This window comes from Oncorhynchus gorbuscha, linkage group LG25 (assembly GCF_021184085.1).
Source record: "Oncorhynchus gorbuscha isolate QuinsamMale2020 ecotype Even-year linkage group LG25, OgorEven_v1.0, whole genome shotgun sequence".
Taxonomy (NCBI): Eukaryota; Metazoa; Chordata; class Actinopteri; order Salmoniformes; family Salmonidae; genus Oncorhynchus; species Oncorhynchus gorbuscha.
Window position 1 is genome coordinate 10,059,696 of NC_060197.1, and position 26,596 is coordinate 10,086,291.

The 26,596-nt window shown below is 48.7% G+C and overlaps 1 protein-coding gene across 2 annotated transcripts; it reads right to left on the reverse strand.

Moving 5' to 3' along the window:
• Positions 1-453: 453 nt before the first annotated feature.
• On the reverse strand, positions 454-26,579 carry fbxo18 (F-box DNA helicase 1). Of its 2 annotated transcripts, XM_046329435.1 has the most exons (22): positions 26,488-26,569; positions 26,257-26,319; positions 25,880-26,044; positions 25,226-25,746; positions 24,967-25,097; positions 24,707-24,842; positions 24,416-24,600; positions 24,247-24,321; positions 24,070-24,161; positions 23,562-23,730; positions 23,236-23,455; positions 22,980-23,067; positions 22,806-22,892; positions 22,533-22,669; positions 22,349-22,445; positions 7,433-7,596; positions 7,269-7,344; positions 6,838-7,032; positions 6,540-6,665; positions 6,273-6,379; positions 5,593-5,727; positions 454-1,236 (listed from the first exon to the last, which is right to left on the reverse strand). In XM_046329435.1, exons 2-22 carry the CDS (start codon positions 26,276-26,278, stop codon positions 1,069-1,071), a joined length of 3,096 nt encoding a protein of 1,031 aa, XP_046185391.1. In that variant the 5' UTR covers positions 26,279-26,319; positions 26,488-26,569; the 3' UTR covers positions 454-1,068. The 2 variants fall into 2 exon arrangements, with proteins under 2 accessions (XP_046185391.1, XP_046185390.1); XM_046329434.1 differs by having other exon boundaries at positions 26,257-26,579.
• Positions 26,580-26,596: the final 17 nt, after the last annotated feature.

Here is a 26,596-nt window from a genome sequence, read left to right on the forward strand (position 1 = left end):
TGCATATACTCCAGAATGTTATGAGAGTGATCAGATGAACTGAAGTTAATTGCAAAGTCCCTCTTTGCCATGCAAATATTTTTTAAAAGGAGTTATGCAGTAGGTTGATAACGATATCACCAAAGTATGTTGCATTGGACATTTCAAATAACATTCCCAGCTAATGAGAAAACATGCCATTTAATTTAGAGAATGAACAAGATTGGACTAGGCAACCTTAGGGATAATTTGAATGGATGCCAATGGCGGATTGAGGAATTTTAAAATCCGTACCCCAGTACGATCCATGTTAACATAGAGGGCCAGGAAATAACACGGACTTTAAAGAATTGCCACTTGTAAAAGTGTTAACTGTAAAATATCAGCTGTTGTACAATCTGATACAAACACAGGAAGAAAAAAAAGTAGACATGAAACATTGCGGTTTTTAACACAGACACAGGTCTCATCCCATATGGCAGTTTGCACTTTATATAGCATTCCAAATTAACCACAAAAACTTGTCTTTACCGTTTCCATTAGAGTATTAGCAACTGTGTCTTTATGGAAACAATGGACATGACTTATGATGATGCTTATGTTGTTAACCTCAAAGTACTCAAACTGAAGACAAATGTTTCTTTTGTTATAAAAGACATCACATATAAAACAGATTTTAAAAAGTAAAGTAGAAAATGACAAGTTGTGCATTTTCTTTGCTGCAAAATATAACCACACTAAAAAGCAAGACATATCGATTTCACAATAATGCCATTCTGCCCCAAACATTTATCCAAATCAGCAAAGAACACACCTTTAGACTAATAGAGATCATGGGGGGCCGCTCTAGGCCAATCATCAAAGGGTTCCACGTTGTCTCTTGGTGCTAGGAGATTAGCTGAGTAATAACTCTGTCCCACACTGTTACCTTCTGGTCCATAATTGGCTAGTTCAAATTCCTATTACGCAGACTGATTTTTCCTCCAAGACAACATCAGTGGAGAGGTCCATGTCTCATGTTGTGTGGGTGTGTTTTCAGAACAGTTCAAGCAGCATGTTGAGTTTGCGTGTGTACGTGAGCATGTCCCCTCAGAAGAGAGCCATCAGCAAAGCGTAGTTGATGGGCAGGTTCAGACGCTCCTCGGTCACTGGCAGGACCTTGAGCAGTTCTGGGGAGGCTAGGAGACTGGCCGTGGGGCCGACACGCTGCAACACACACGCCCCACACATAGGACCTCCATCGTCTGCACTATCCATCTACAACACACAGAGAGTCAAGTTAGTCACACACAATGTCATACCCTGATCTGTTTCACCGGTCTTTGTGATTGTCCCCCCCCCCCCTTCAGGTGTCGCCCATCTTTCCCATTATCCCCTGTGTATTTACACCCGTCTTCTGTCGGTTGCCAGTTAATCTTGTTAAGTCTACCAGCATTTGTCATCTCAGCTCCCGCTTTTCCCCAGTCTCTTTTCTCACCCTCCTGGTTTTGACCCTTGCTTGTCCTGTCTCTGAGCCCGGCTGACTGACCACTTTGCCTGACCCTGAGCCTGCCGTCCTCTACCTTTGCCCCACTACTCTGCTAATCAAACCCCTGCATGCCTTGACATGTTGTTTGCCTGCCCTGTTGCTGTAATTAAAAATGTTACTTCAACACAGTCTGCATCTGGGTCTTACCTTCAAACCTGTACGAACTGGCACTGACACTGACTAAAGCAGCAGACCTGGGCCAGCTGCGCGACACCATCTCCTCCCAAGGAGCCACCAGTGGGAGGCACGTGGAACTGCTTTGAGGCCTTATGGATGGGGTTCAAACGTTGCCTGAATGCCATGACCGGGCATTGGACATTTTACTAGAGCAATTCCGCGGGTTGTTTGGGAGGCAGCCTACCACTGTGGTAACCCCAAAGACCCTCAGTAACCCAGCTGCTAGCAGCGCCATCTCATCGGTCACTCCACCTTCTCTGGAGTCCCGATTACCTCCCCCGGAACGCTTCAATGGAGAGCCGAGCACCTGTCAGACGTTTCTAGCTCAGTGTGCCCTCATTTTTGAACTTCAGCCCTCCTCTCCTTCCCCTCGGATCGCTCCAAGATAGCCTATTACGCTGATGCCTTGGAGGGCTCTTACCTGGGCTACTGCTGTATGGGAACAACAGCCGGCCATATGCGTTAGTCTGGAGGAGTTCACAGGAGAGGTGAAGAAGGTTTTTGAAGACCCATTCTCTGGGAGAGAAGCTGCGCAGGACTCCCGCAGTGTGGCAGACTATGTGGTGGATTTCCGAACGTTGGCAGCGGAGAGTGCTTGGAACTAGGAAGAACTGTTCAATATGTTCCTGCACGTCGTCTCGGAGGTGGTCAAGGACGAACTTGCAGCTCAGAAGTTACCTACGGATCTTGATCCCTCATCACTTTGACCATACGAATCGATTGGCGACTATGGGAACAACGGAGGGAGAGGAAATTCGACTTCACTCGCACGTGTCCAGGGATTTCAATTTGCCTCCGAGTTATCCCGGAAGTCCCCGCCGATTCCGTTGCAGAAAGAACCTGAGGCTTCCCGACCTTCCCCGAAAGTCGCAGAGGACGGCTGAGTGACCGCTTCCCGTCCTATGCAACTAGGTAGAGCTGGGGTATCGCCTGAGGAACGGCAATACAGGATCAACACGAAGAATTGTCTATATTGCAAGACACTTGGTCATTTTGTTTCCTCATGTCCTTTAAAAAGACCAGGCACACTGGTAGGAGCGAGTACTCTGGTTGGCCATATAGAGAACTTTCTTGCTTCCCTTGCTCACCACCTTGTTAATGCCATTCTGCTGTGGGGAAACCAGTCCTGGACCTCATTGACTCTGGGGCCAATGAAAGGTTTTTGGACGCTACCCTAGTTTCCGAGTTGAACATCCCCATTCAGCCCCTCAACATGAGGCTGGGTCACTCATATTACCACTCCCATCAACCTTCATTTGTATCAGGGAATCACAGCGAGACTATTCAATTCCTGCTTATCAAGTCTCCAAAGATTCCTGCGGTATTGGGATTCTCTTGGGTCCAGTGATACAATCCCCTCATGAACTGGTCTACTGGTGCCATGGGCTGGAGCCGGTTCTGCCACGCCCAGTGTCTAAAATCAGCGCAACTTGCCACGGGATGTTTTCCTGGGGGCTCGGATGGTGCCACGGACCTCTCTGCCATTCCCGCGGAGTACCAGGACCTTCGGGAGGTGTTCAACAAGGCCCGGACCACTTCGCTTCCGCTGCATTTAACTACGGGATTGACCTACTCCCTAGTACTACTCCGCCCCAGGGACGACTGTACTCACTGTCGTGACCGGAGACCAACGGTATGGACGCCTACATTGGAGCCTTCCTAGCTGCGGGATTTATTGTGTCCTTCGTCCTCTCCATCCGGGACAGGGATCTTCTTTGTGGAGAAGGACAAGACCCTGCGCCCGTGCATCGACTACCGGGGACTCAATGACATAACGGTGAAGAACCGCTACCACTCATCTCCTCAGCCTTCGAGCCGCTCCAGGGTGCCACCATGTTTTCCAAGCTGAATCTAAGGAACGCCTACCACCTTGTGCGGCTACGGGAGGGGGATGAGTGGAAGACTACCAGCAACACGGCCATCGGCCACTACGAGTATTTGGTCATGCCATTTGGCCACACCAACACCCCTGCTGTGTTCCAGGCTCAGGTAAATGATGTTCTACGCGACATGTTGAACCGGTTCGTCTTCTTGTTTAGCACTCCCTTTTCTGGTGCCTTTTCCCTTTGTCATATTTGTTTGAAGATATAGGTCGTGAGAGGTTAAGATAAATACTAATTTGTTTCAAAATGGAGCGGAGCTCTAGCAAAGCACGTCTACTCCATAGCACGCTCTCTAGCGCCCCAAACCGGTTAGTCTTAGTCTACATTGATGACATCCTCATCTTCTCCCGCTCCCCCCAAAAACATGTGCTCCACATCCGACAGGTTCTTCAACGCCTCCTGGAGAACCAGCTGTTTGTTAAGGCAGAGAAGTGAGGGTTCCATTCTGGGGCACATCATCTCCGCTGGGTGTGTCCAGATGGATTCCGGGAAGGTAAACGGTGGTGGATTGGCCCCAGATAACCAGATGTTCTTGCTTGCCACCCGGGCTCCTGCCGGACCCTGGCTTTTGGTGGCCCACCATGGTCCCCGAAGTCTCCGCATTTGTCGCTGCTTGCACGGTGCATAAAACAAGACTCCGACAAGCTCCGGCCGGTCTCATCCAACCTCTGCCTGTCCCTCACGTCCCTGGTCCCACATCTCCCTGGACTTTGTCATTGGTCATCCCCCATCTGATGGCATCACCGCCATCCTGACTGTGGTGGATCGGTTTTCAAAAGCCGCCCACTTCATTCCTCTCCCTAAACTACCCTCTGCCAAGGAGAAGGCACAGCTCATGGTGCAGCACGTCTTCCGGATCCATGGACTACCGGTCGACATGGTCTCTGACCGGGGCCCTCAGCTCGTTAAGGCTTTCTGCACCCTCACTGGGTCATTGGCCAGCCTGTCCTCCGGATTCCACCCCCAGTCCAACAGCCAGACGGAGCGAGCCAACCAGGATCTGGAGACTACTATACGCTGCCTGGTCTCCCCCAACCCCACCTCCTGGAGCCAGCAGCTGGGGTGGGTCGAATACACCCGCAACACTTTTCCCTGGAATCAGCCCCCGCTTTTCCCAAAGCAGGAGGAAGAGATCATCATTCCCTCTGCCCAGATGTTAGTCCACCACGATCGTCGTACCTGGAAGAGAGCACGGTCGGCCCTCAAGACCACCTCCAGTTATCGACCACAAGCAGATCACCATTGGACCACAGCTCCCCGGTTTATCGTCTCAGGTATGGCTATCCACCCGGGATCTGCCCCTCCGGGTTGAATCCCGCAAACTCTCCCCCCGGTTTATAGGGCCATTTCCCATCTCCAAAATTATTAGCGCATCTGCTGTTTGTCTTCTGTTGCCCAGTACCCTTCATATACATCCCACCTTTCATGTGTCCAGAGTTAAACCCATGTCTCACAGCCCTTTGTCTCCTGTTTCCATCTTTCCCATTATCCCCTGTGTACCTGTGTTCTCTGTTTGTCAAGTTCACCAGCATTTGTCTCATCTCCTGCTTTTCCCCAGTCTCTTTTTCTCGCCCTCCTGGTTTTGACCCTTGCCTGACCCATCTGAGTCCGCCTGCCTGACCATTCTGCCTGCACCTTTGCCTCAACTCTGGATTACCGACCTGTGCCTGACCAGACTCCTGAAGTCTTGTACCTTTCCCACACTACTCTGGCTATCGACCCCTGCCTGCCTTGACCTGTCGTTTACCTGCCCTGTGCTGTAATTGACAGTGTCACTTCGACATAGTCTGCATCTGGGTCTTACCTTCAAACCTGATACACAAACTTTGTGAATGAACATGAATTCACCATCAACTACAACTGCTACAGTTGGCTAACAGGTCTGACTGGTTAGCTGTTGGTGGAATGTGGGCCATCCTTTTAGAACTTCTGTACCCACACCTGTCTGAAATGATCAGGTCTGGTTGAGAGACATTGCACATCAGAATGTGGTATGGTGGTAGGGAGGAGGAAGTGGGGCCTTACGTATTGGAGTGGCAGCTTGCACATGGCGAGGGGCCAGACGGGCATGATGTGGTTATGACACTCCCGCACGGAGCAGCATGGGGGCTGTCCCTCGGTCAGCAGGGTGCTGGTCAACTCTGTCCTCAGGAAGTACTCCTGGGGAACAACAGGAAGTTAAAGGGTTAACCATGGGAGGAGTTACCACCAGCCTATGGGAGGAGGCTTTCTCAGAACACAAATTCAATTGGAACACATTCACTTGCACAGTTACGTGCTCATTTGCGTCACATAAATGTCACCCAAAGAGGTATGAGGCTTTCTCAGAATTACATTACCACAACATCCTGCTTCAATGAACAGCTTGTACATTTCTCTGAGAAGGTACTTGAGAAATAACAGACATAAAAGACAGAAAGAAAGACTGGGAATAGGAGAGAGTTAAGTAGAGCGAAGGAGTGTTAGAGAAGTGATGGAGAGGATCATGGGGGGTAGTGGGGGTGGAGTAGAAGAATAGAGAGAGAGAAGTGAAGAGGGATGAGTGTAGTGGAGGGGGTCAGTGCCAGAGGAGGTTGCTGAGGGGAAGACGACTCATAATAATGGCCTGAATGGAATCAAACATGGTTTCCATGTGTTTAATACCATTCCAGCCATTATTATGAGCCGTCGTCCACTCACCAGCCTCCAGTGATCAGTGCTCTCACCCCAGCCAGTGTGAGGATGTTGGTGATGTTCTTGGTGATGACCAGAGAGCTCTTGGCCCGAGTCACCGCCACATACAGCAGGTTCCACTCATCGTCTGGGACGTCACCTAGAGGACGAGGGAGAAAACAGTGGAGTCAGCCACTAACATACATTAACCAATGTTCTGATTTGGCGTAGACCGTAGACCAATGCAAACAGTCATTGGCCTTAGATAAGAGTTGATATTTGGATATGGTTTTCTTATGATTGCACACACACACACACACCTCCTGAGCAGCTGGAAAGTCTAGGTAAGTTGTGGGCGGCACAGGGGACCTTAGCAAAGTCATCGGTGATCACCACCGTGTCAAACTCCAGACCCTTTGACTTATGGACTGTCCCCAGGATAAAATCTAAGAGATAAAAGAGAGACAGCAGGGGAAGGTTGATACGAATGAGAAAGATCAGACTCTAATACAGCAATTCATAACTCTGTGTCTGTACAGTGGTGAGTGTGTGCAGTATGTACCTGTGTGCATGTGTGTCTGTACAGTGTGTGTGTACAGTATGTAACTGTGTGTGTACCTGCGTGTTGGGCCTCTCTCTCTGTGCAGCCGTAGAGGCGTTCCACCAGCTCAGGGATGCGGCTGTTGTATTTCTCCACCATGGAGAGTTTGCCCTCCAACTCACGGTCCTCTGTTTTTTTAGCGTAACTCTTCAGTCCAAAGTAGCCCCCCAGACTCTGCTGGGTGAACTTACGGATGAAGCTGTCCTTGATGCCTAGAGAACAGGGAGAGAAGGAGAAGGGAGCATGTTTAAAAAAGGAGAGAGCTCGTTACACTGCAGAGTAGAGCTAAACCTATTGACACAAAAGACCCTACCAATAAAACAATGAGCATTGAGAGAGCCAAGGCAGGATACTTACCAAAAACAGACGTCACATAAGTACAACATAGTAATTCACTTGTATTAGAATTGCAGAATTGAGGCAAGGGGCAGTGTGTTGCGCCACTCACCTCGAGAGCGGTTGTTTTCTGGCTGCATCAGAACCCAAATGTCCATGATTCTTTTCAGGCCAAAATTCTCCACCCCCTGGAGTGGAAAATACATGTCTTACACAAGACCCAAACACGTGTGTGTGTGTGTGTGTGTTTGGGGGGGGGCGTGTATGGACACTCACCCCTACGATGTGCAGCCTACAGCGGGGGTTGGCATCGGTGAGTCTGACTGCTTGGTCGAACACAGAGACGTTAGAGCGAGACAGCACTGCTAACTTACCCCGGCCAGGACTCAAACCTGTAGTCAGGGGACGCAGTGAGTCCACAGCCTTACCCCACACACAGCCTGTGGATGGACAGACAGACATGCACATTAAAGAGCAGGTTGCACTATATATTTCCACAAATCTAGCAACGTAGATTGATGATATTCCACCCAAAACGGTCTTTATGCAAAAAACGTAACACGAACTGCACAGCAGCTGTATGTTAATTTTTATTGTTATTAACAACAAATCAATATAGAAAGTACATGAGGTAACAAGTATACAGTGGGGCAAAAAAGTATTTAGTCAGCCACCAATTGTGCAGGTTCTCCCACTTAAAACGATGAGGCCTGTCATTTTCATCATAGGTACACTATCATAGGTACACTATGACAGACAAAATGAGAAAAAAAATCCAGAAAATCACATTGTAGGATTTTTAATGAATTTATTTGCAAATTATGGTGGAAAATAAGTATTTGGTCAATAACAAAAGTTTCTCAATACTTTGTTATATACCCTTTGTTGACAATGACAGAGGTCAAACATTTTCTGTAAGTCTTCACACGGTTTTCACACACTGTTGCTGGTATTTTGGCCCATTACTCCATGCAGATCTCCTCTAGAGCAGTGATGTTTTGGGGCTGTTGCTGGGCAACACGGACTTTCAACTCCCTTCAAAGATTTTCTATGGGGTTGAGATCTGGAGACTGGCTAGGCCACTCCAGGACCTTGAAATACTTCTTACGAAGCCACTCCTTCGTTGCCCGGGCGGTGTGTTTGGGATCATTGTCATGCTGAAAGACCCGGCCACGTTTCATCTTCAAACAACATGAGTAGAGAAGACAAGAGGAATACAATTCCAGATAGAAGCGGGTCTTCTTGTGAATTATTTTATCCAGTTGGATCTTAAGTATTATAAGGTAGTAAAGTCCAGAAAATTCAGCCCACCATTCTCATAATTGTTCATTACAACAGTTTTCCTAATATAATGTGTACGGCTTCTCCACAGAAAGTTGAAAAGCATCTGGTCTATCTCCTTGCTTATTTTACTGTCAAGATATAAAGATAGAGCGCCATATGTTAGTCTAGAGCGGTGGTTCTTAACCTGGGTTCGATCGAACCCCAGGGGTTCGGTGAGTCAGTCTCAGGGGTTCGGCGGAGGTCAAGACACACATCCGACTCATATGATTCGTGATGACACGCCCCGCTTGGCAATCATTGGCTGCAGGTGATCACGCTACATCGCTTGGCCCATCTGTGCTGCATGGAATTTGTTGCGCTCAGTCGTCGACTTGTGACTGTCGTGATGGTACGTCTTGTGATTTCTTTCTTAATATTTTAATCCCTTCATACTTACTATGTCGAGCAAAAAAGAAAGTGGTCGGAGGAATATGTACAATATGGATTCACATGTATAACGGAACGTGATGGGAGTCAGCGTCCTAACTGTATGATTTGCATTGCCAAGTTGAGCAATTCTAGTCTAGCACCGGCAAAACTAAGAGAACACTTCCTTAAGCTGCATGGAGATGTAAAATACAACAACACAACGCTCGCTGAATTCAAGGTGAAGAGAGCCAGATTCGATGAAAAGGCTACTCTGCCTGTTCTCGGCTTTGTACCCATCAACAAACCGATCCTCACAGCATCTTACGAAGTTGCTTACCTGATCGCAAAGCAGGGGAAACCACACAAATCATTGGTGAACCACTCATAAAACCAGCTGTGTTGAATAAGGCAAATATCATGCTGGGAAAAGAGGCTGAAGTTAAGTTATCCCAAATTCCTCTTTCAAATGACACGATCAGCGATAGAATAGAGGACATGAGCAAAGAGATCTTGGCTCAAGTAGTTGCAGATCTGATTTCAAGCCCGGCAAAATTCAGCCTTCAACTCGACGAGACCACAGACGTTTCCAATCTAAACCAGCTTGCTGTATTCGTGCGCTATGTGAAAGACGGCGTGATAAAATATTTTTTATTTTGTAAGCCTCTTACAACAACAACTAAGGCAGCCGATGTGAAGAAACTTGTGGATGACTTCTTCAAAGACAACAATCTTTCGTGGGATATGGTTTCTGCAGTTTGTTCGGACGGAGCTCCAGTCATGCTGGGAAGAAAGTCTGGTTTTGGTGCGCTAGTGAAAGCCGATGCACCACACATCATTGTTACGCATTGTATTCTAAACAGGCATGCGTTGGCAACAAAAACCTTGCCTCCAAAACTGGCATAAGTATTAAAAATTGTAGTGGAATGCGTGAACTATGTGCGAACTAGTGCTCTGAGGCACCGCATCTTCAGTGAGCTGTGTAAAGAAATGGGCTCTGAATTCGATGTACTTCTGTACCATTCTAACGTTCGGTGGTTAACCCGGGGACAGGTGCTGAATCGTGTTTTTGCCGTGCGTGTGGAATTAGCCCTGTTTTTGCAAGAGCACCAACATTGTCATGCAGTTTGCTTCAAAAATTCTGTGTTCATTCTCATTTTAGCGTACATGGCTGATATCTTCGCAGCTCTCAATCATCTCAATCAAAAGATGCAGGGCGGTGGTGTCAACATGATCGAAGCGGAGGAAAACCTGAAGGTTTTAAAAAAAAGCTACCGTTATGGAAACGACGAACAGAGAACGATAACTTCGCAAACTTTCCCCTGCTAGACAGGGGAAACTGTGTAAGTAAGATCGTAGATGTATCTGGAATCGGAGACATTTCTGTACCCGCGAAACTGAAACAATCAATTGCCACGCACTTAGATGAGCTTGCAAAGTCTCTCGACGGATACTTCCCTACAAGAGAGTCCTTTTTGAGGATGCTGGACATTAAAACAAAGAAAAGGAACAGACTGTTGCGAAAATGACATGAGAGTGGCACTTGCCAAGGTGAAGCTGTGCATTTCTGAACTGGTCTCTGAAAGATTTGCAGTAAATATTCATTATTATGTTTTTGTGTGAAAATCATGTTTTGATGATTTTGTTCTTTGAACACAGTGATGTTGATGCACGGTTCATTTTGTGCACCAGTAAAATATAAACCTGTTTTGAATTTGAAAAAAATCATATTTTATTTTTCCAGTTAAGAAGGGTTCGGTGAATGCGCATATGAAACTTGTGGGGTTCAGTACCTCCAACAAGGTTAAGAACTCTACCTTTTAAAGATAAGTCCGTCTGTAGCCATTGATTTAGCTTCTACTGGGGATTTTTAATAAGAGGGTTAAAGCATCTAGACTTTTGTAAGCCTCTAGACTTCTGATCCTTTGTAATGGTTATGCCTAAATATCTAAGTTCTTCTTTTACTGGAATACCATAATATGAAGGGGTCACACAATCTTTGACAGACATGAGTTCACATTTATTCATGTTAAGATATAGACCAGACGCTTTGGAAAAGGATTGTATCACATTTATCGATATGGGAATTTGGTTAGCATCTTTCAGAAAAAGTGTAGTATCGTCAGCCAGCTGGCTTATAATAATTTCTTTACCAGCTATGGAAATACTTTGTACAGGACTCTTAAAAGAATTTGCAAGAAGTTGGGTGATTAATAAAAACAGTTAAGGAGAGATAGAGAGGAATTAGGCAAGGTTGTCCAAACTCAAATCTAGGTGAGGTGCCATATTTCAATTTGATAGTGCTGTTACCATTTGCAGTGTCTTAACAGCCTTACAGAAAAATTCCAAAGCCAAGTCTCTCAAAGGAGTGGAAGAGGAACTTATGCTCTACTGTGTCAAATGCTTTATAAAAAATATTATGAAGCTATCCTCGGTTATTAGGTCTGAGTAGTCAAGTACGTCTAATACTACTCTGACATTGTGAGAAATATGTCTGTTCCTCATGAAGCCAGACTGGGTTTCATCAATGATTGCATCCAGAACTACTTTAATTATTTTTGCAAGTAGTAAGGCTAAGACCAGGTTTGGCCATTGTTCTTCCTCTCTTACATCTGGGCTTCACAAAAGAAGGTCACGGTTGGTTTGTGGGGTATCTTTCATTTATTTGGCGTGGGCTACGGCCAAAAGGTAACTGCAACTGGATCCTTGACTTCCTGACAGGCCGACACCCCAGGTGGTGAGGGTAGGTAGCAACACACCTGCCACGCTGATCCTCAACACTGGAGCTCCCCAGGGGTGCATGCTCTGTCCCCTCCTGTACTCCCTGTTCACCCACGACTGCATGGCCAGGCACGACTCCAACACCATCATTAAGTTTGCTGATGACAACAGTGGTAGGCCTGATCACCGACAAGACAGCCTATAGGGGGAGGTCAGAGACCTGTCCGGGTGGTGCCAGAATAACAACCTATCCCTCAACGTAATCAAGACTAAGGAGATGATTGTGGACTACAGGAAATGGAGCACCGAGCACGTCCCCATTCTCATCGACGGGGCTGTAGTGGAGCAGGTTGAGAGCTTCAAATTCCTTGGTGTCCACATCACTAACAAACTAGAATGGTCCAAACACACCAAGACAGTCGTGAAGAGGGCACGACAAAGCCTACTCAGGAAACTAAAAAGATTTGGCATGGGTCCTGAGGGTAGTGCGTACGGCCCAGCTGCCTGCCATCCAGGACTTCAACACCAGGCGGTGTCAGAGGAAGGCCCTTAAAATTGACACGGACCCCAGCCACCCCAGTCATAGACTGTTCTCTCTACTCTCTGTTTATCTTATATGCATAGTCACTTTAACTATACATTCATGAACATACTACCGAAATTGGACCGACCAACCAGTGCTCCTGCACATTGGCTAACCTGGCAACCTGCATTGTGTCCCACCACCCGCCAACCCCTCTTTTACGCTTCTGCTACTCTCTGTTCATATATGCATAGTCACTTTAACGATACCTACATGTACATACTACCTCAATAAGCCTGACTAACAGGTGTCTGTATATAGCCTTGCTACTCTTTTTTCAAATGTCTTTTTACGGTTTTATTTCTTTACTTACCTACACACCTTTTTTCACACCATTGGTTAGAGCCTGTAAATAAGCATTACACTATACGGTCTACACCTGTTGTATTCGGTGCACGTGACAAATAAACTTTGATTTGAACAGTAGCCTGTGTAAAGTTGGGTTAATAAACCGTCAATTCGTAAACTCAATCCTCTGTCTGGACAATTGTTCCTTTATGATCTAGTCCGGTCATTACATTGGGGTCAGAAGTAAAAACGTGATAAAAGTTAGCCAGCTGACTTCTGTGGCTAGCTACCATAGGTGAGAACGGGGGTTGAAAATGCTTGGAGGGAATCCGAAAGTGAAGGTGGAGGTAGGGGACGATTACGGCGTGTGCATGGATGTCGGAGGATCTGGCCTAGGAGGTCGCAAGGGCGTCGGAGCCCAGAGGCCGCTTGAGGGAGGACGTTAGAGTGATGGCGGCTGAAGCGGGCATGAGGGCTTTGTTGACTGCTTCACGCGGATTCTGGTGGGCGGACTAGGTGGTGACGTCGACGCAGCGGGAAAAGGAATCTGGTGCTCAGGATGTAAACAAACAAACAAACATGGCGGCGCCCAGTTCCCGGTTGCGTCCGTATCAGTTAAGACCCTGAAGTATTCCGGTAAGGCGGATTGGGAAGCTTTTCATGCTCAATTTGAACTGTTAGCTCATTTTAGGGGGTGGCCGAATGAGGATAGGGCACTGCAGTTGGCTTTATGCCTCACGGATGAAGCTCTGGCCTGTTTGATATTGATTAGCCCCGAGGAAATACGTGATTATGGTGCTTTAGTGGGAGCACTGAGGGGCTATGGACAGTATGTACAGCCCGGGCTGCTGCGCTCCGAACTGAGTAATAGACGCAGGCAGCTTGGAGAACCTCTACGGGTGTTAGCTAATGACATTGAGAGCCTCTCTCGGCGGGCATATGCTCACATGCCCCCCTCCGTTCAGAGCGAGCTAGCACAGGACCAGCTGGCTCGTCCTGAGTCATTGCAGATAACCTTGGACAGGGAGCTGGTGTGGGCTGGGGGGCAGAGCAGCCCAGAGCCGGAAAAGCCTGTATGGGTGGCTGAAATGACAGAACTCATTAGTGCTGTGTCACTACAGGCGACACGAAACACACGCCCTGGTCCCAGGGTCTGCTGCGGTTGTAACCAGCCAGGCCATCTGTGCCAGGTTTGACACATGTCCCCCAGAGCTCAGGAAAACGGCACGGGGTCCGCATAGAACAGGTAGTGCGGACCCCTGGCTTTCTGTCCCAACCACCACCATCTTCAGGAGGAGCCCGCCGGCACAGACAGGGAAGCAAGGCTCCACTTCCCCCAGAAGCAGACGAGGGCAAGCTGATGGAGCTTGTTGTGGTGGGCCGGACCTGTGTTGGGGACTTTTGATCATGTGCCTGTCACTGTGGGGGGGGGGGGGGCTGCTCTGCCCTGCCCTAGTGGTCACTGGGTCCACAGTAACCCTGGTGAGGCCGGATATTCTGCCAGGTTGGACTCCATGTGAACCCACAACAGTGCAGCTCCGCACAGTCACAGGTGAGCTGGCACCCATGAAAGGGAAGGAAATAATGACTGACAGTAGGGGGCAGGTCTGTGCGTTATCCTGTGTGGGTGGCGGCTGTGCAGGTCCCTTGTATCCTGGGGTTAGACCTAAATGGGGGCACACTGAGCTTCCAGGGAGGGGCGGCAGTCACCATGGCAGCCCCTAATGTCACATTCACTCGACCCAACAAACCCTTTACTCCAACAGTTAAACAGCAGACACTCATGGCTTGCCCCCCCCCCCACATCTGTGTGTTACATTCCCCCAGCTACCTCCACGACACATCCCTCCGTGAGCCCGGGCAGCACCAAGCCCAGCTACCCCAGATGGGAGAGGAGAAGACACTGTCTGCAGTGAGGGAGATATGGGGGGAGGAACTGTGTTCGTCTTGACCCGGAGCAGCAGAAACGGTTGTGGCAGTTGCTGTTTCAATTCAGAGACAGCTTTGCACTGAGGAACTGAGGAAGAGGTGGGTCAGACTCATCTGGGGCAGCATGAGATCGACACACGTGATGCTCGACCCATCAAGACGCGTCCCCGCCATATCCCGCTGGCACGCCAGGAGGCGGCAGACAAGGCTGTGTTGGAGATGCAGCGGGCATACTTCATCGAGCCCTCAGACAGCCCCTGGGCGGCGCCAGTCGTCATGGTTCCTAAGACGGGGGGCAAGCTTAAGTTCTGTGCGGACTACAGGCGGCTGAATGAGGTAACCAGGAAGGACTCATACCCCATACCACGTATCGATGAGTCGCTGGACCTGGTTAGGGGGTCTTCCTGGTTCTCCTCACAAGACCTCCGCAGTGGCTACTGGCAGGTTCCCCTCTCCCCAGAGGCCAGAGCCAAAACTGCGTTCTCCAGTAAGAGAGGACACTGGCAGTTCAAAGTCCTGTGCAACGCTCCAGCTACTTTTGAGCGTTTGATGGACAGGGTGCTGGATGGCTTCCCCCAACAGCAGTGTCTGGTATACCTCAATGACATCCTGGCCCATGGCAGCTTCATCCAGTCAGCCCTGGGGGAGCTACAGCGCGTGCTGGAGCGGGTGGTTGCCGCAGGTCTGAAGCTCCACCCCGAGAAGTTCATTCATGAAGAGAGAGGTGTCCTTCTTGGGCCACCGAGTGGGGAAGGAGGGGATCAGCACCATGGAGGACAGGTTGGGGGCTGTCCGAGACTGGCCAACCCTCACTGACCAGCATCAGCTGAAGAGCCTCCTGGGCCTTGCCTCGTACTACAGGAGGTTTGTACAGAGCTTCTCAATCATCGCTGCTCCCCTGAACCGCCTGCTGCCGAAGGACAAGGCCTTCACTTGGACAGTGGAGTGTGACGATGCCTTTAACACCCTCAAAAGTGCACTGATCGAGGCCCCCGTGCTCACCCCCCCTGACCTCACTTTGCCCTTTATCCTGGACACAGACACGAGCAACGTGGGCATGGGTGGGGTGCTGGCCCAGGTGGGGGAAGAGTGGTGGCGTACTTAAGCAAAACATTTGACAAACATGAGCTCCGCTACTGTGTCATCCGGGGGAGCTCCTTGCTGTTGTGCCTTCCGTCAAACACTTCAAGTACTATCTGGGTGGCCTGCCCTTTACTGTAAGGACTGACCACTCTGCTCTCCAGTGGCTCATGTCTTTCAGAGAGCCAGAGGGGCAGGTGGCTCGCTGGTTGGAGGAGCTTCAGCCATGTGGTGCACAGGGCAGGGGCATGCCACTCCAACGCTATATCCCGTTGGCCCTGTACTGCAGATGTCTGCCACCACCGTGAGCAGAGAGGAGGGACGGGAGAGAGCGCTGTGTGCAGAGGAGGGGGTCTGTGCCACTGTGTCGGGCGAGCGGGCCTGTCTGCTGTGAGCTGCAGACTGTCAACGTGGCTGAATGGGGGCAGCAGCAGCAGGGACGGGACACAAACCTATGTGGGTAGAGGCGCAGGTGAGGCCACCATGGGAAGAGGTGACAGCGACCAGAGTTGTGGTCAAAGTTTGAGATGGCGTGCTACAGTAGGCATGGAATGTAGTCAGCTACGGGAGAGGAGAGGTGGCAGGTGGTGGTCCCAAAAGTATTGTGGGAGGCTGTGCTCCAGAGTACTCATGGGGGGGTGGGGACTGGACCCTATGGGGTCACAAAAACACTCCGCCGCCTCCGTCAGGGCTTTTACTGGGGGCAGCACAAGAGGGATGTGGAGGACTTTTGCGCCGCTGTGACAACTGCACAGCGAGGAAGGGCCCCACAGGCCGCTCTCATGCTCAGCTCCAACAGCTCCCGGTGGGGGCTCCCATGGAGAGGGTGGGAGTGGATGTAGTTGGGCCGTTCCCCACCACAGACAGTGGAAACCGCTGGGTGCTCATGGCCATGAACTATTTTACAAAATGGCCCGAGGCTTATGCTCTGCCTGACCAGGAGGCAGAGACCATCGTCGACACCCTGACCGCGGGAATGATCAGCAGGTTTGGAGCTGCAGAGTCCATCCACAGCGACCAAGGCAGAAACGTTAAGTCCCGTGTGTTCGTCACCATGTGAGAGGCTGGGTATGCACAAGACCCGCACTACTCCTCTCCATCCTCAAAGTGATGACCTTGTGGAGCGCTTCAACAAAACGCTTGGACAGCAGCTGGCCATCGTCTCTGCCAAACACCAGCGTGACTGAGACAAGCACCTGCCTATGGTCCTCATGGCATGCCGCTCCGCTGTCCAAGACTCCACCTACTGCCCTCCTCATGCTGGGGAGAGAGATCCACACCCCTGCGGAGATGGCGTTTGGTCGGCTCCTGGATAGGCCGGAGTATGCCCAAAGACTCCAGGACCGCCTGGAGACAGCCCACACCTTCGTCAGAGAGCAGCTGGTGAATGCAATTTTGAGGCAGAAGAGGAACTATGATGGGAGCTGGTCTGGGTCTACAGCCCCCTAAGGAAAAAGGCAGATGCGCCAAGTTGGTCACGGTTGGTTTGTGGGGTCTTTCATTTATTTGGCGTGGGCTACGGCCAAACAGTACCCTGTGTAAAGTTGGGTTAATAAAATGTAAATTCGTAAACTCAGCCTCTTCTGGACAATTGTACCTTTATGATCTAGTCCGGTCATTACAATACACACACACACACACACACACACTATTTTCTCCATTTGAATTACATTGATCCAAAACTCATACCAACAATATATGCATCTTTGATGTCACAAATGGAACAGCCTGGTGGTGGTGAAACACAAACGCTGTTTACCGGCATGCAGTTTTGGTCAAAATGCGAGAAGATGGGAAGAAACCGGCTCGTGAGGTTAAGGCGGGCAGACTGGACCAGGGGAAAACCTGGTGCTTCAGTCAAATGCGGGGCTCAATTTCCCCCTAAACGATGGCTACCAACAGTGGAAGAGTGATAAAAAAAAAAACAATGCTAGCCAGCTAAGTGCAGCAGGCCATGCAAAAAACAAACTGGCCCACTTACACGTATATAGCATGTGTTTGGGGATGGAATAAGCTCGCTAACGTTATCTAGCAAGCAAGCTACAACAACTCCAACAGAATACTGCACGTTAAACAGGGGAAAAAATGGTCAAAAAACAATCTGATTAATGTAATAGTTTATTTCAAGGTATGCCTCTAATTTTGTTGAACTGCCCGTCCTTTATTTCACGATATTACCTGCAGGATTTAATGGTAGCTAATGTTTGTGTTAGCCATTATATCTAGATTGACTGCGGCTAGTGGTAGCACTCAGGTTAGCATGTGGATAGCTATAGCTACCATCTGCCAACAAGAGTTTTAGCCGGTTTGGTTAAAGACGTTCAATATCTACTGTGACGGTGAAGGTTTATCTTGATTTTGTTTAACAGTAGGAGAAATACTGATGTGCTGAACTGCTTATAAGTTATGTGTTTCAAGGCTGCTGGTTGGGGTAAATCAGGGGTGTAAAATGAGATATGCTAAAAGCTTACGAGCTGTATTTATTTTTTATTTAAATTCAACCTTTATTTAACAAGGCAAGTTAAGAACAAATTTACAATGACAGCCTACCGGGGAACAGTGCCTTGTTTAGAGGCAGAACGACATTTTTTTTACCTTGTCAGCTGGGGGATTCGATCCAGCAACTTTTCGGTTACTTGCCCAACACTAACCACTAGGCTACCTGCCACCCCTGTATAAGTGACAAAAAAATGTTTAGCTTAGTGACCAACGTTTTTTTGTTTTAATTTTGTATTACTCATCGATATGATGTCGGTCTTCACCGTCTTATGTGGACAGTGGCTTCACCCCTCGTGTAGTGCTCTCCTTTAGGTCACTTTTCCGACATATCTTCGGTGAAGTAAAATATACAATTCTCCCAAAATAGAAATGTAAAGTGATGTCGTATTGGGACTTTATTTGAAGGATGAAACAAATCAGAATGTTGAATAGCAACCTAATTCTGCAATCTTCCCTTTACAACAAACTGATCTAATCAGAACCAAATAGACAAATAAGAGCATCGTCGTCATGGAACACCATGGATATTTTACCGGCATGTTTACACAATTCAGAAAATCTACTTTAGACCTAGAAATATGAAGTAGGTGGACAAAGTAAACAACATAGTGGGTCACTTTCAGTGACAACTAAGAGCGATAAAGCGTGAGGATAAACTCCTTTGTTTTGGTCCCATACCTACCCGCTCTAAGAGCAAAAATTGAACCCATGTGAAAATGCTGTGTGAAGGTGTGAGCGAAGTCATTCATCTTGCTAAACACAATGTAATTTTGCTGGGTTAACCTTCAAAAGGCCCAGTGCAGCAGTTCTTGTATATAATTTCTGGGTAACAATTAAGTCCTTTACTGTCATAGTTTTACATTAAAATGGTCACAAAGAAACATACCTTTTAAGCAAATAACTATTTTTCAAGCAGGAATGTTGCTGTCTGAGTTGGGAGGGAAGGGCACCAAAGCGGTACATTAACCACAGAGTGGATCAATCCCCCGAGCGGAGTGGTCTAATGGGAGGGATATTTAATCTGAAAGTAGCTGTTATTAGCCGAGAGGTTTGGAACTCTATTTGTTATTATATTAATGTATACGGCCTGGTGATGTTACCAGGCAAGCCGAAACTCCACCCGGGAAAGTGACATTATCAACAATAATCACAGTAGCAATCTTTCCCCATTGAAAGCTGTGCAGGCAAGCCTGAATTCAAGCAATATGGACACACATAGTTTAAATTTGGATTATAGCGCCTGTCCAAATGTTGTGAATAATATACTCTTTGGCCAGTTTATTAGGTACACCACCTCGTTCACAAAAATGGTTCACTCCTACAGACAGTGAGATTAGTGTCATTGGATTGCTACATAAAACAGGCAGACAAGTCATTGCGGAATTCAGAGAATAGAATCTGCAAAACGAGTGACCTAAGAGACTTTGAGCATTTGACTCTCTATGTCCCCTATCCTCCAGGCCGGCTCGGTCCTCCCCTCCCGCTCCGTGGCTCGATGACTCATTGCGAGCTCACAGAACAGGGCTCCGGGCAGCCGAGCGGAAATGGAGGAAAACTCGCCTCCCTGCGGACCTGGCATCCTTTCACTCCCTCCTCTCTACATTTTCCTCCTCTGTCTCTGCTGCTAAAGCCACCTTCTACCACTAAATTCCAAGCATCTGCCTCTAACCCTAGGAAGCTCTTTGCCACCTTCTCCTCCCTCCTGAATCCTCCCCCCCCCTCCTCCCTCTCTGCAGATGACTTCGTCAACCATTTTGAAAAGAAGGTCGACGACATCCGATCCTCGTTTGCTAAGTCAAACGACACCGCTGGTTCTGCTCACACTGCCCTACCCTGTGCTCTGACCTCTTTCTCCCCTCTCTCTCCAGATGAAATCTTGCGTCTTGAGACGGCCGGCCGCCCAACAACCTGCCCGCTTGACCCTATCCCCTCCTCTCTTCTCCAGACCATTTCCGGAGACCTTCTCCCTTACCTCACCTCGCTCATCAACTCATCCCTGACCGCTGGCTACGTCCCTTCAGTCTTCAAGAGAGCGAGAGTTGCACCCCTTCTGAAAAAACCTACACTCGATCCCTCCGATGTCAACAACTACAGACCAGTATCCCTTCTTTCTTTTCTCTCCAAAACTCTTGAACGTGCCGTCCTTGGCCAGCTCTCCCGCTATCTCTCTCTGAATGACCATCTTGATCCAAATCAGTCAGGTTTCAAGACTAGTCATTCAACTGAGACTGCTCTCCTCTGTATCACGGAGGCGCTCCGCACTGCTAAAGCGAACTCTCTCTCCTCTGCTCTCATCCTTCTAGATCTATCGGCTGCCATCGATACTGTGAACCATCAGATCCTCCTCTCCACCCTCTCCGAGTTGGGCATCTCCGGCGCGGCCCACGCTTTGATTGCGTCCTACCTGACAGGTCGCTCCTACCAGGTGGCGTGGCGAGAATCTGTCTCCTCACCACGCGCTCTCACCACTGGTGTCCCCCAGGGCTCTGTTCTAGGCCCTCTCCTATTCTCGCTATACACCAAGTCACTTGGCTCTGTCATAACCTCACATGGTCTCTCCTATCATTGCTATGCAGACGACACACAATTAATCTTCTCCTTTCCCCCTTCTGATGACCAGGTGGCGAATCGCATCTCTGCATGTCTGGCAGACATATCAGTGTGGATGACTGATCACCACCTCAAGCTGAACCTCGGCAAGACGGAGCTGATCTTCCTCCCGGGGAAGGACTGCCCGTTCCATGGTCTCGCCATCACGGTTGACAACTCCATTGTGTCCTCCTCCCAGAGCGCTAAGAACCTTGGCGTGATCCTGGACAACACCCTGTCGTTCTCAACCAACATCAAGGCGGTGGCCCGTTCCTGTAGGTTCATGCTCTACAACATCCGCAGAGTACGACCCTGCCTCACACAGGAAGCGGCGCAGGTCCTAATCCAGGCACTTGTCATCTCCCGTCTGGATTACTGCAACTCGCTGTTGGCTGGGCTCCCTGCCTGTGCCATTAAACCCCTTCAACTCATCCAGAACGCCGCAGCCCGTCTGGTGTTCAACCTTCCCAAGTTCTTTCACGTCACCCCGCTCCTCCGTTCTCTCCACTGGCTTCCAGTTGAAGCTCGCATCCGCTACAAGACCATGGTGCTTGCCTACGGAGCTGTGAGGGGAACGGCACCTCAGTACCTCCAGGCTCTGATCAGGCCCTACACCCAAACAAGGGCACTGCGTTCATCCACCTCTGGCCTGCTCGCCTCCCTACCACTGAGGAAGTACAGCTCCCACTCAGCCCAGTCAAAACTGTTTGCTGCTCTGGCCCCCCAATGGTGGAACAAACTCCCTCACGACGCCAGGACAGCGGAGTCAATCACCACCTTCCGGAGACACCTGAAACCCCACCTCTTTAAGGAATACCTAGGATAGGATAAGTATTCCCTCTCACACCCCCCCCCTTTAAGATTTAGATGCACTATTGTAAAGTGACTGTTCCACTCGTTGTCATAAGGTGAATGCACCAATTTGTAAGTCGCTCTGGATAAGAGCGTCTGCTAAATGACTTAAATGTATGATCGTCGGTGCCAGGCGTTCCGGTTCCAGTATCTCAGAAACAAGAAGTGGCTTTAGTGGGCACGCAATCACCAACAGTAGACAATTGAGTGGGGGAAAAAAAAACAAAAAAAACACCTGTTCTGACGAATCCAGGTTCCTGTTGTGTCATGCTGATGGCTGAGTCAGGATTTGTGTCCATGGCCCCATAGTGCCTGGTATCAACAGTACAGGTTGGTGGCGGTGGTATAATGGTGTGGGGAATGCTTTCCTTGCATACGTTAGGTCCCTTGATACCAAGTGAGCAATGTTTCCACGCCCCAGAGAATTCAGGTCGTTCTGGATGTAAAGGGGGGTCCGACCAGGTACTAGATGGGTGTACCTAATAAACTAGGTTTACTTAAACTTCAACCAGTGAATGCTAGCTCTTCTACCAGTCTGTTTTAATGAGTTTTAGCATGCGAATAGAACATTTGTATATTTTAAAAGGGGTTATGCAGTAGGTTGATAACGTTATCACCAAAGTATGTTGCATTGGACATTTCAAACAACATTCCCAGCTAATGAGAAAACAGACATGCCATTTAATTTAGAGAATTAACAAGATTGGACTAGGCAACCTTGGGGATAATTTGAATGGGTGCCAACGGCAGATTGAGGAATTTTTAAATCCGTACCCCAGTATGACCCACGTTAACATAGTATAGTGGGCCAGGAAATAATACTGACTTTAATAAATTGTCACTTTTACAGTGTTAACTGTAAAATATCAGCTGTTTGTTGTACAATATGTTACAAAACACAGGAAAACAGATTTGACTGCACCAGGCCTTTAACTGTCAGAGTCCTGTGTTCCTTCACTCACCGTCTTGTTTTCCTCCAACCAGAATCTTCTTCACTTTCTTACACACTTGGAGAATCGTGGCTCCAATGTAGGCAATCTCCGAACCAAACCGAAAGCTCTGAGAAGAGAATGAATACCTATTCAATACACACACTGAGCTTTTGTGTAGTGAGTATATACCTGAGTGAGGGAGAAGTGTGTGTACCTGGGTGAGGTAGTAGAGGTGTGTGTGTTCCACCAGGTTCAGGGCATTGACTGCTCCTCTGAAGGTATAGATCTGCTGATGAGGGTCTCCCACCAGGATCTTCCCACAGTGCTGAGGTAGCATGATGTCCATGATGGCTAAGACACACACATACACACACTTATCACGGACCTGCTAACAGACATGCTATCAGGTGAGTGGTGCCTGGTGCAGGTGTAATGTAGACCCAGGTTTGGTCCAGGTGTGGTACAGTGGTGTAGTTGAGTCGTGTACCTGGAGTACAGTCCTGTGCCTCGTCTATAAAGATGACATCATACTTGTCCAGAGTTGGCCTCTGCAGCTGCCACAGCTTCAGATACCCTGAAAGACATTCAGTAAGGACCCAATCCAAAGACACTGACATATTATTATGGAGTGAATAAGCAAACAGATCGTTTTTGGGCTTACCATCGTGGGTCATGTGGTGTGCGTACTCCCTGGTCTCTTCTAAGGCAACCATTTTGTCCCAGATCCTCTGGGCATCCCTCGCAAACATCTGAAAAATAAAGGCCAGTTTGTTCAATTGTGGAGATGACCGGTGTGTGGCATGTTTGTGTGATTATCGGACCAAAACGGAGAAGTTTGTGTTCTGGAGTGTGAATGTGTGTGTGGGGGATGTTTCTTTGGGAGAAGAGGCGTTTGTGGATTTGGGTATAACACTTACCCTTTTTGCATTGCAGTCAGGCACGGTCATTTTGCCATGTGTGTTTTTGTACGTGTTTGGGACGTGGTTGGGGGTGATGTGTGTGTCGGCCGAGGCCATGTAGGCATTGAGGGTCAGGGTGACCACCTTGGCGTTGACAAAGCCCCCGCTGCCCTTAGGCAGCACCCAGGCCACAGAGAAGGGCTTCACGTTACTAGACAACTTCTTTAGCTCCTGGTACCTGGGAGAGAGAGGAGACTGGGTGACTGATTGAACGGCTTTACTGAAAGACTGACGACAACAAGACATACGGAAAGAAACTGGTCTAGATCGACAGATAAGCAGACCTCTTTCCGACGGCCCCAAAGGCCATGGAGTGGACCGTCCTGCAGTCCACGTTGCTGGGGAAACAGCGCTGGGCCTGGGAAGCCACAGACTTGTTGAAGGCCATGTAGAGGAAGTGGTGGTGTGGCCTCTGCTGGGCGTACCGAATCAGGGTGGTGGTCTTCCCTGTGCCTGGAAGACAACAACCTTTAACCCCTACACTACATCACAGCAGGAACATTCACACATAGGGCACAATCAACAGCTCACAATGTGGGCTTTTTTGTGAAGTGGGGTGGACCATTTGTGTGTGTGTGTGTGTATCAACTTGAACTACTCTGCAATTGTCACAATATAGAAAGAGTAATCTCATCCTGAACTGATGAACCAGACTGAGCTGAACTGACATGGAGAGGGTGCCCTCTAGCAACAATTCAGGAAATGCTAGCAAAAGTACCAACTCTATATCTAACTTGTTTTCTGTAAAAACACAGCTGTGGCATGATATTGTTAGTAGTGGTCTGGCGGTACCTGCGAAGGCCATGATCTTGACCACGTGGTCTCTATGGATGTCGTGGTTGAGGATCTGCTGCTGTTCGTGGGTCACCTGAACCTGGGCTCTCCTGGGAGAAAGAGGACTGGGCATGAGACTCAGGTTATTCCGGATTCCTTCAAAATACTTCCTTCCAGAAAGATATCAGTCCTCACCCACTCTGATTGGTTATTGCTGTGGGCAAGGCATTCTCCATCAGGTGAAGGACATAGAAGATGTTGTAGTGCCACCTGGAGTGGAGGAAGGAGAACCATCAATGTCCGCCTGTCTATCCATCTGTTTGTGTAAATCTCTCTTTCATCTCTATTTAACTTCCATCTTGACCTGTTGCTGATGTTGATGTCGTTCCTCCTCATGGCGAGCAGCATGGTTGCCATGGCGCTGAGGTACTCCGTGATGGCACTGGCTGAAGGGAGACAGCCTCTGAGACAGACCACCAGGTCCAGAACATCTCCCACACCGTCACACAGCACCAGCATCAGAGCCATGGCTGCCCACGGGTTAGGGCCCTGACAAACACACACACAGTCCAATCAGATAAGCTCAGAAGTATAATAGTAGTTTCAACCGTGCGTGTATGTGTGTGTGTGTGTGTGTGTGTGTGTGGCTACATACCCCCTCGATACCCTCCAATTTGGGGAGTCGGTGTTTAATGCAGGCCTCAGCCTGAGGGAACAGACAATGTGTCCTCACACTCTGTAACACTGACTCAGGCTTCACCTTCTGACTGGGCTTATACTGGGCCATGAACCTGGAGGGGAAAAAAAAAAAAAAAAAACACACACACACACACACACACACACACACACACACAGAATAGATCAGAAATGAACAGAAATGGCCCAAAGGAACAGTTTACAGTAAAGAGTCCTTACTCGACTATATGGAGGATGCTCTCCTGGTCGTCCTTTATGATTCTATGGGTTTCCAGGATGGCGTTGATCTCCTTCACGGCGTCGATCTCCTTCTTCGAGTAGCGGTAATACAGCTTCTTCCAGGGCACAAACTACACACAGGGCCCAAAGACACAACTTAGACCCAAAATAATGTATAAATCACATCTATTAACATTTTTACACTAGCTTATCTTCATAACTTTAACCCTAACTTCCTCCCCCTGTCCCAGGCTCTCACCAGTGACTGGGTCACAATGTTCCTCCAGCGTTGGCAGACCAGGCTGACGTTACAGTAGAGGTCCTCAGCAGGCAGGAGGCTCAACACCAGCATCAGCACCTCCTCTGGGAGGTCGTCCACGTGACCCTGGGGATGGGCCAGGCCCCTGCTGCTTCCCAAGAGGCCGTAGAGGGCGTCAGGCAGGGCCTCCACCTCCTCCTCCTCATGATGATTCATTAAGGCTGGGTCTGGATCTGAATCTGACCAACAGCGTTCAAACTCCTTGTCGTCCCCAAACATGTCTGTTGTCAGCCCCTCCAGATAGTCCACCTTCTCATCCTCAGGTTCCTCCTTCATAGAGGTGGCTAGTGCCTTCTCCTCAATAGTCTCATTTTTGGGGATGAGCTCTCCATTGAGTCCCTCTGTCTTTATGGAACCTGAGCCCTGGGACAGGGCTGCTTTCTGAGGACTTAACACCTTGACCACACTGATCACAGGGAAAAACTTAGTGATCCCTTGCTGCTTCTTGTCATCACGTGCATCTAAGATCCAGGGAAGATGAGAAGAGGGAGTAAAGGGAGGGGATGACAAGGTAAATGATATGTGTACAAAATGCTACATCATCCCCTCAGGTCTCAAGAGTTTAAAAAAGCTAGACACACAAATGTGCAGTACCTCTCTTTCTCTTTGTGGGTGTTCTGGGGTACAAACCCCGGTTGGGGTCTGAGTTGCTGTGCCTACGAGTGACGGAGTGGGGCTGTGTGAGGGGTTGGCTGCCCTCAGGTCTCCTACTAATTTCACGACACTCCTCTGAGTTAAGGTGCCTTCGCTTGGCTTTTCCTGCAACATCACCAGGGCTGTGAGTACATCTCTACTACACGCTCTCACACACCTTAATGACACCAGTCCTGTGTTATGGGTCAGTACTGAGGAGAATGCGTACCGATTAACGTCGTAGAGTTAAGCATACAGATGGGTGAGATGCATTAGAAAGTTACAGTAGTTGGCTAGCTAGCAATTGCCATTTACCATCCTCTGCCAAGCAGCATTACCTTTAGTGGACGACTCCATCATGTTGTTTCAAGAACAGCTGCTGATGTCCAATCTTTCGTTTCCTGCTTTTTCGAAAATAAGTAATCTAAATGTTAGCGTATATGCTACATGCTAGCTAGTGTGAGCAGCCAAACAACCCTACCCGGTATTTGGCTAGCCCGTGTTTATATCAGCTAATGTAACAGTGCAAAGTAAAGTTCGCATGTGGATTTAGCCTGTTAGACATTCACCTTTTTAAATAACATTGAATATTACTGATATAATGTCGAGCATTCGTTGTTGTTGATAACACAGCTAGCTAAGCGGTTATTGGCTACTTGGTTCTTCTTTGGGGAATTT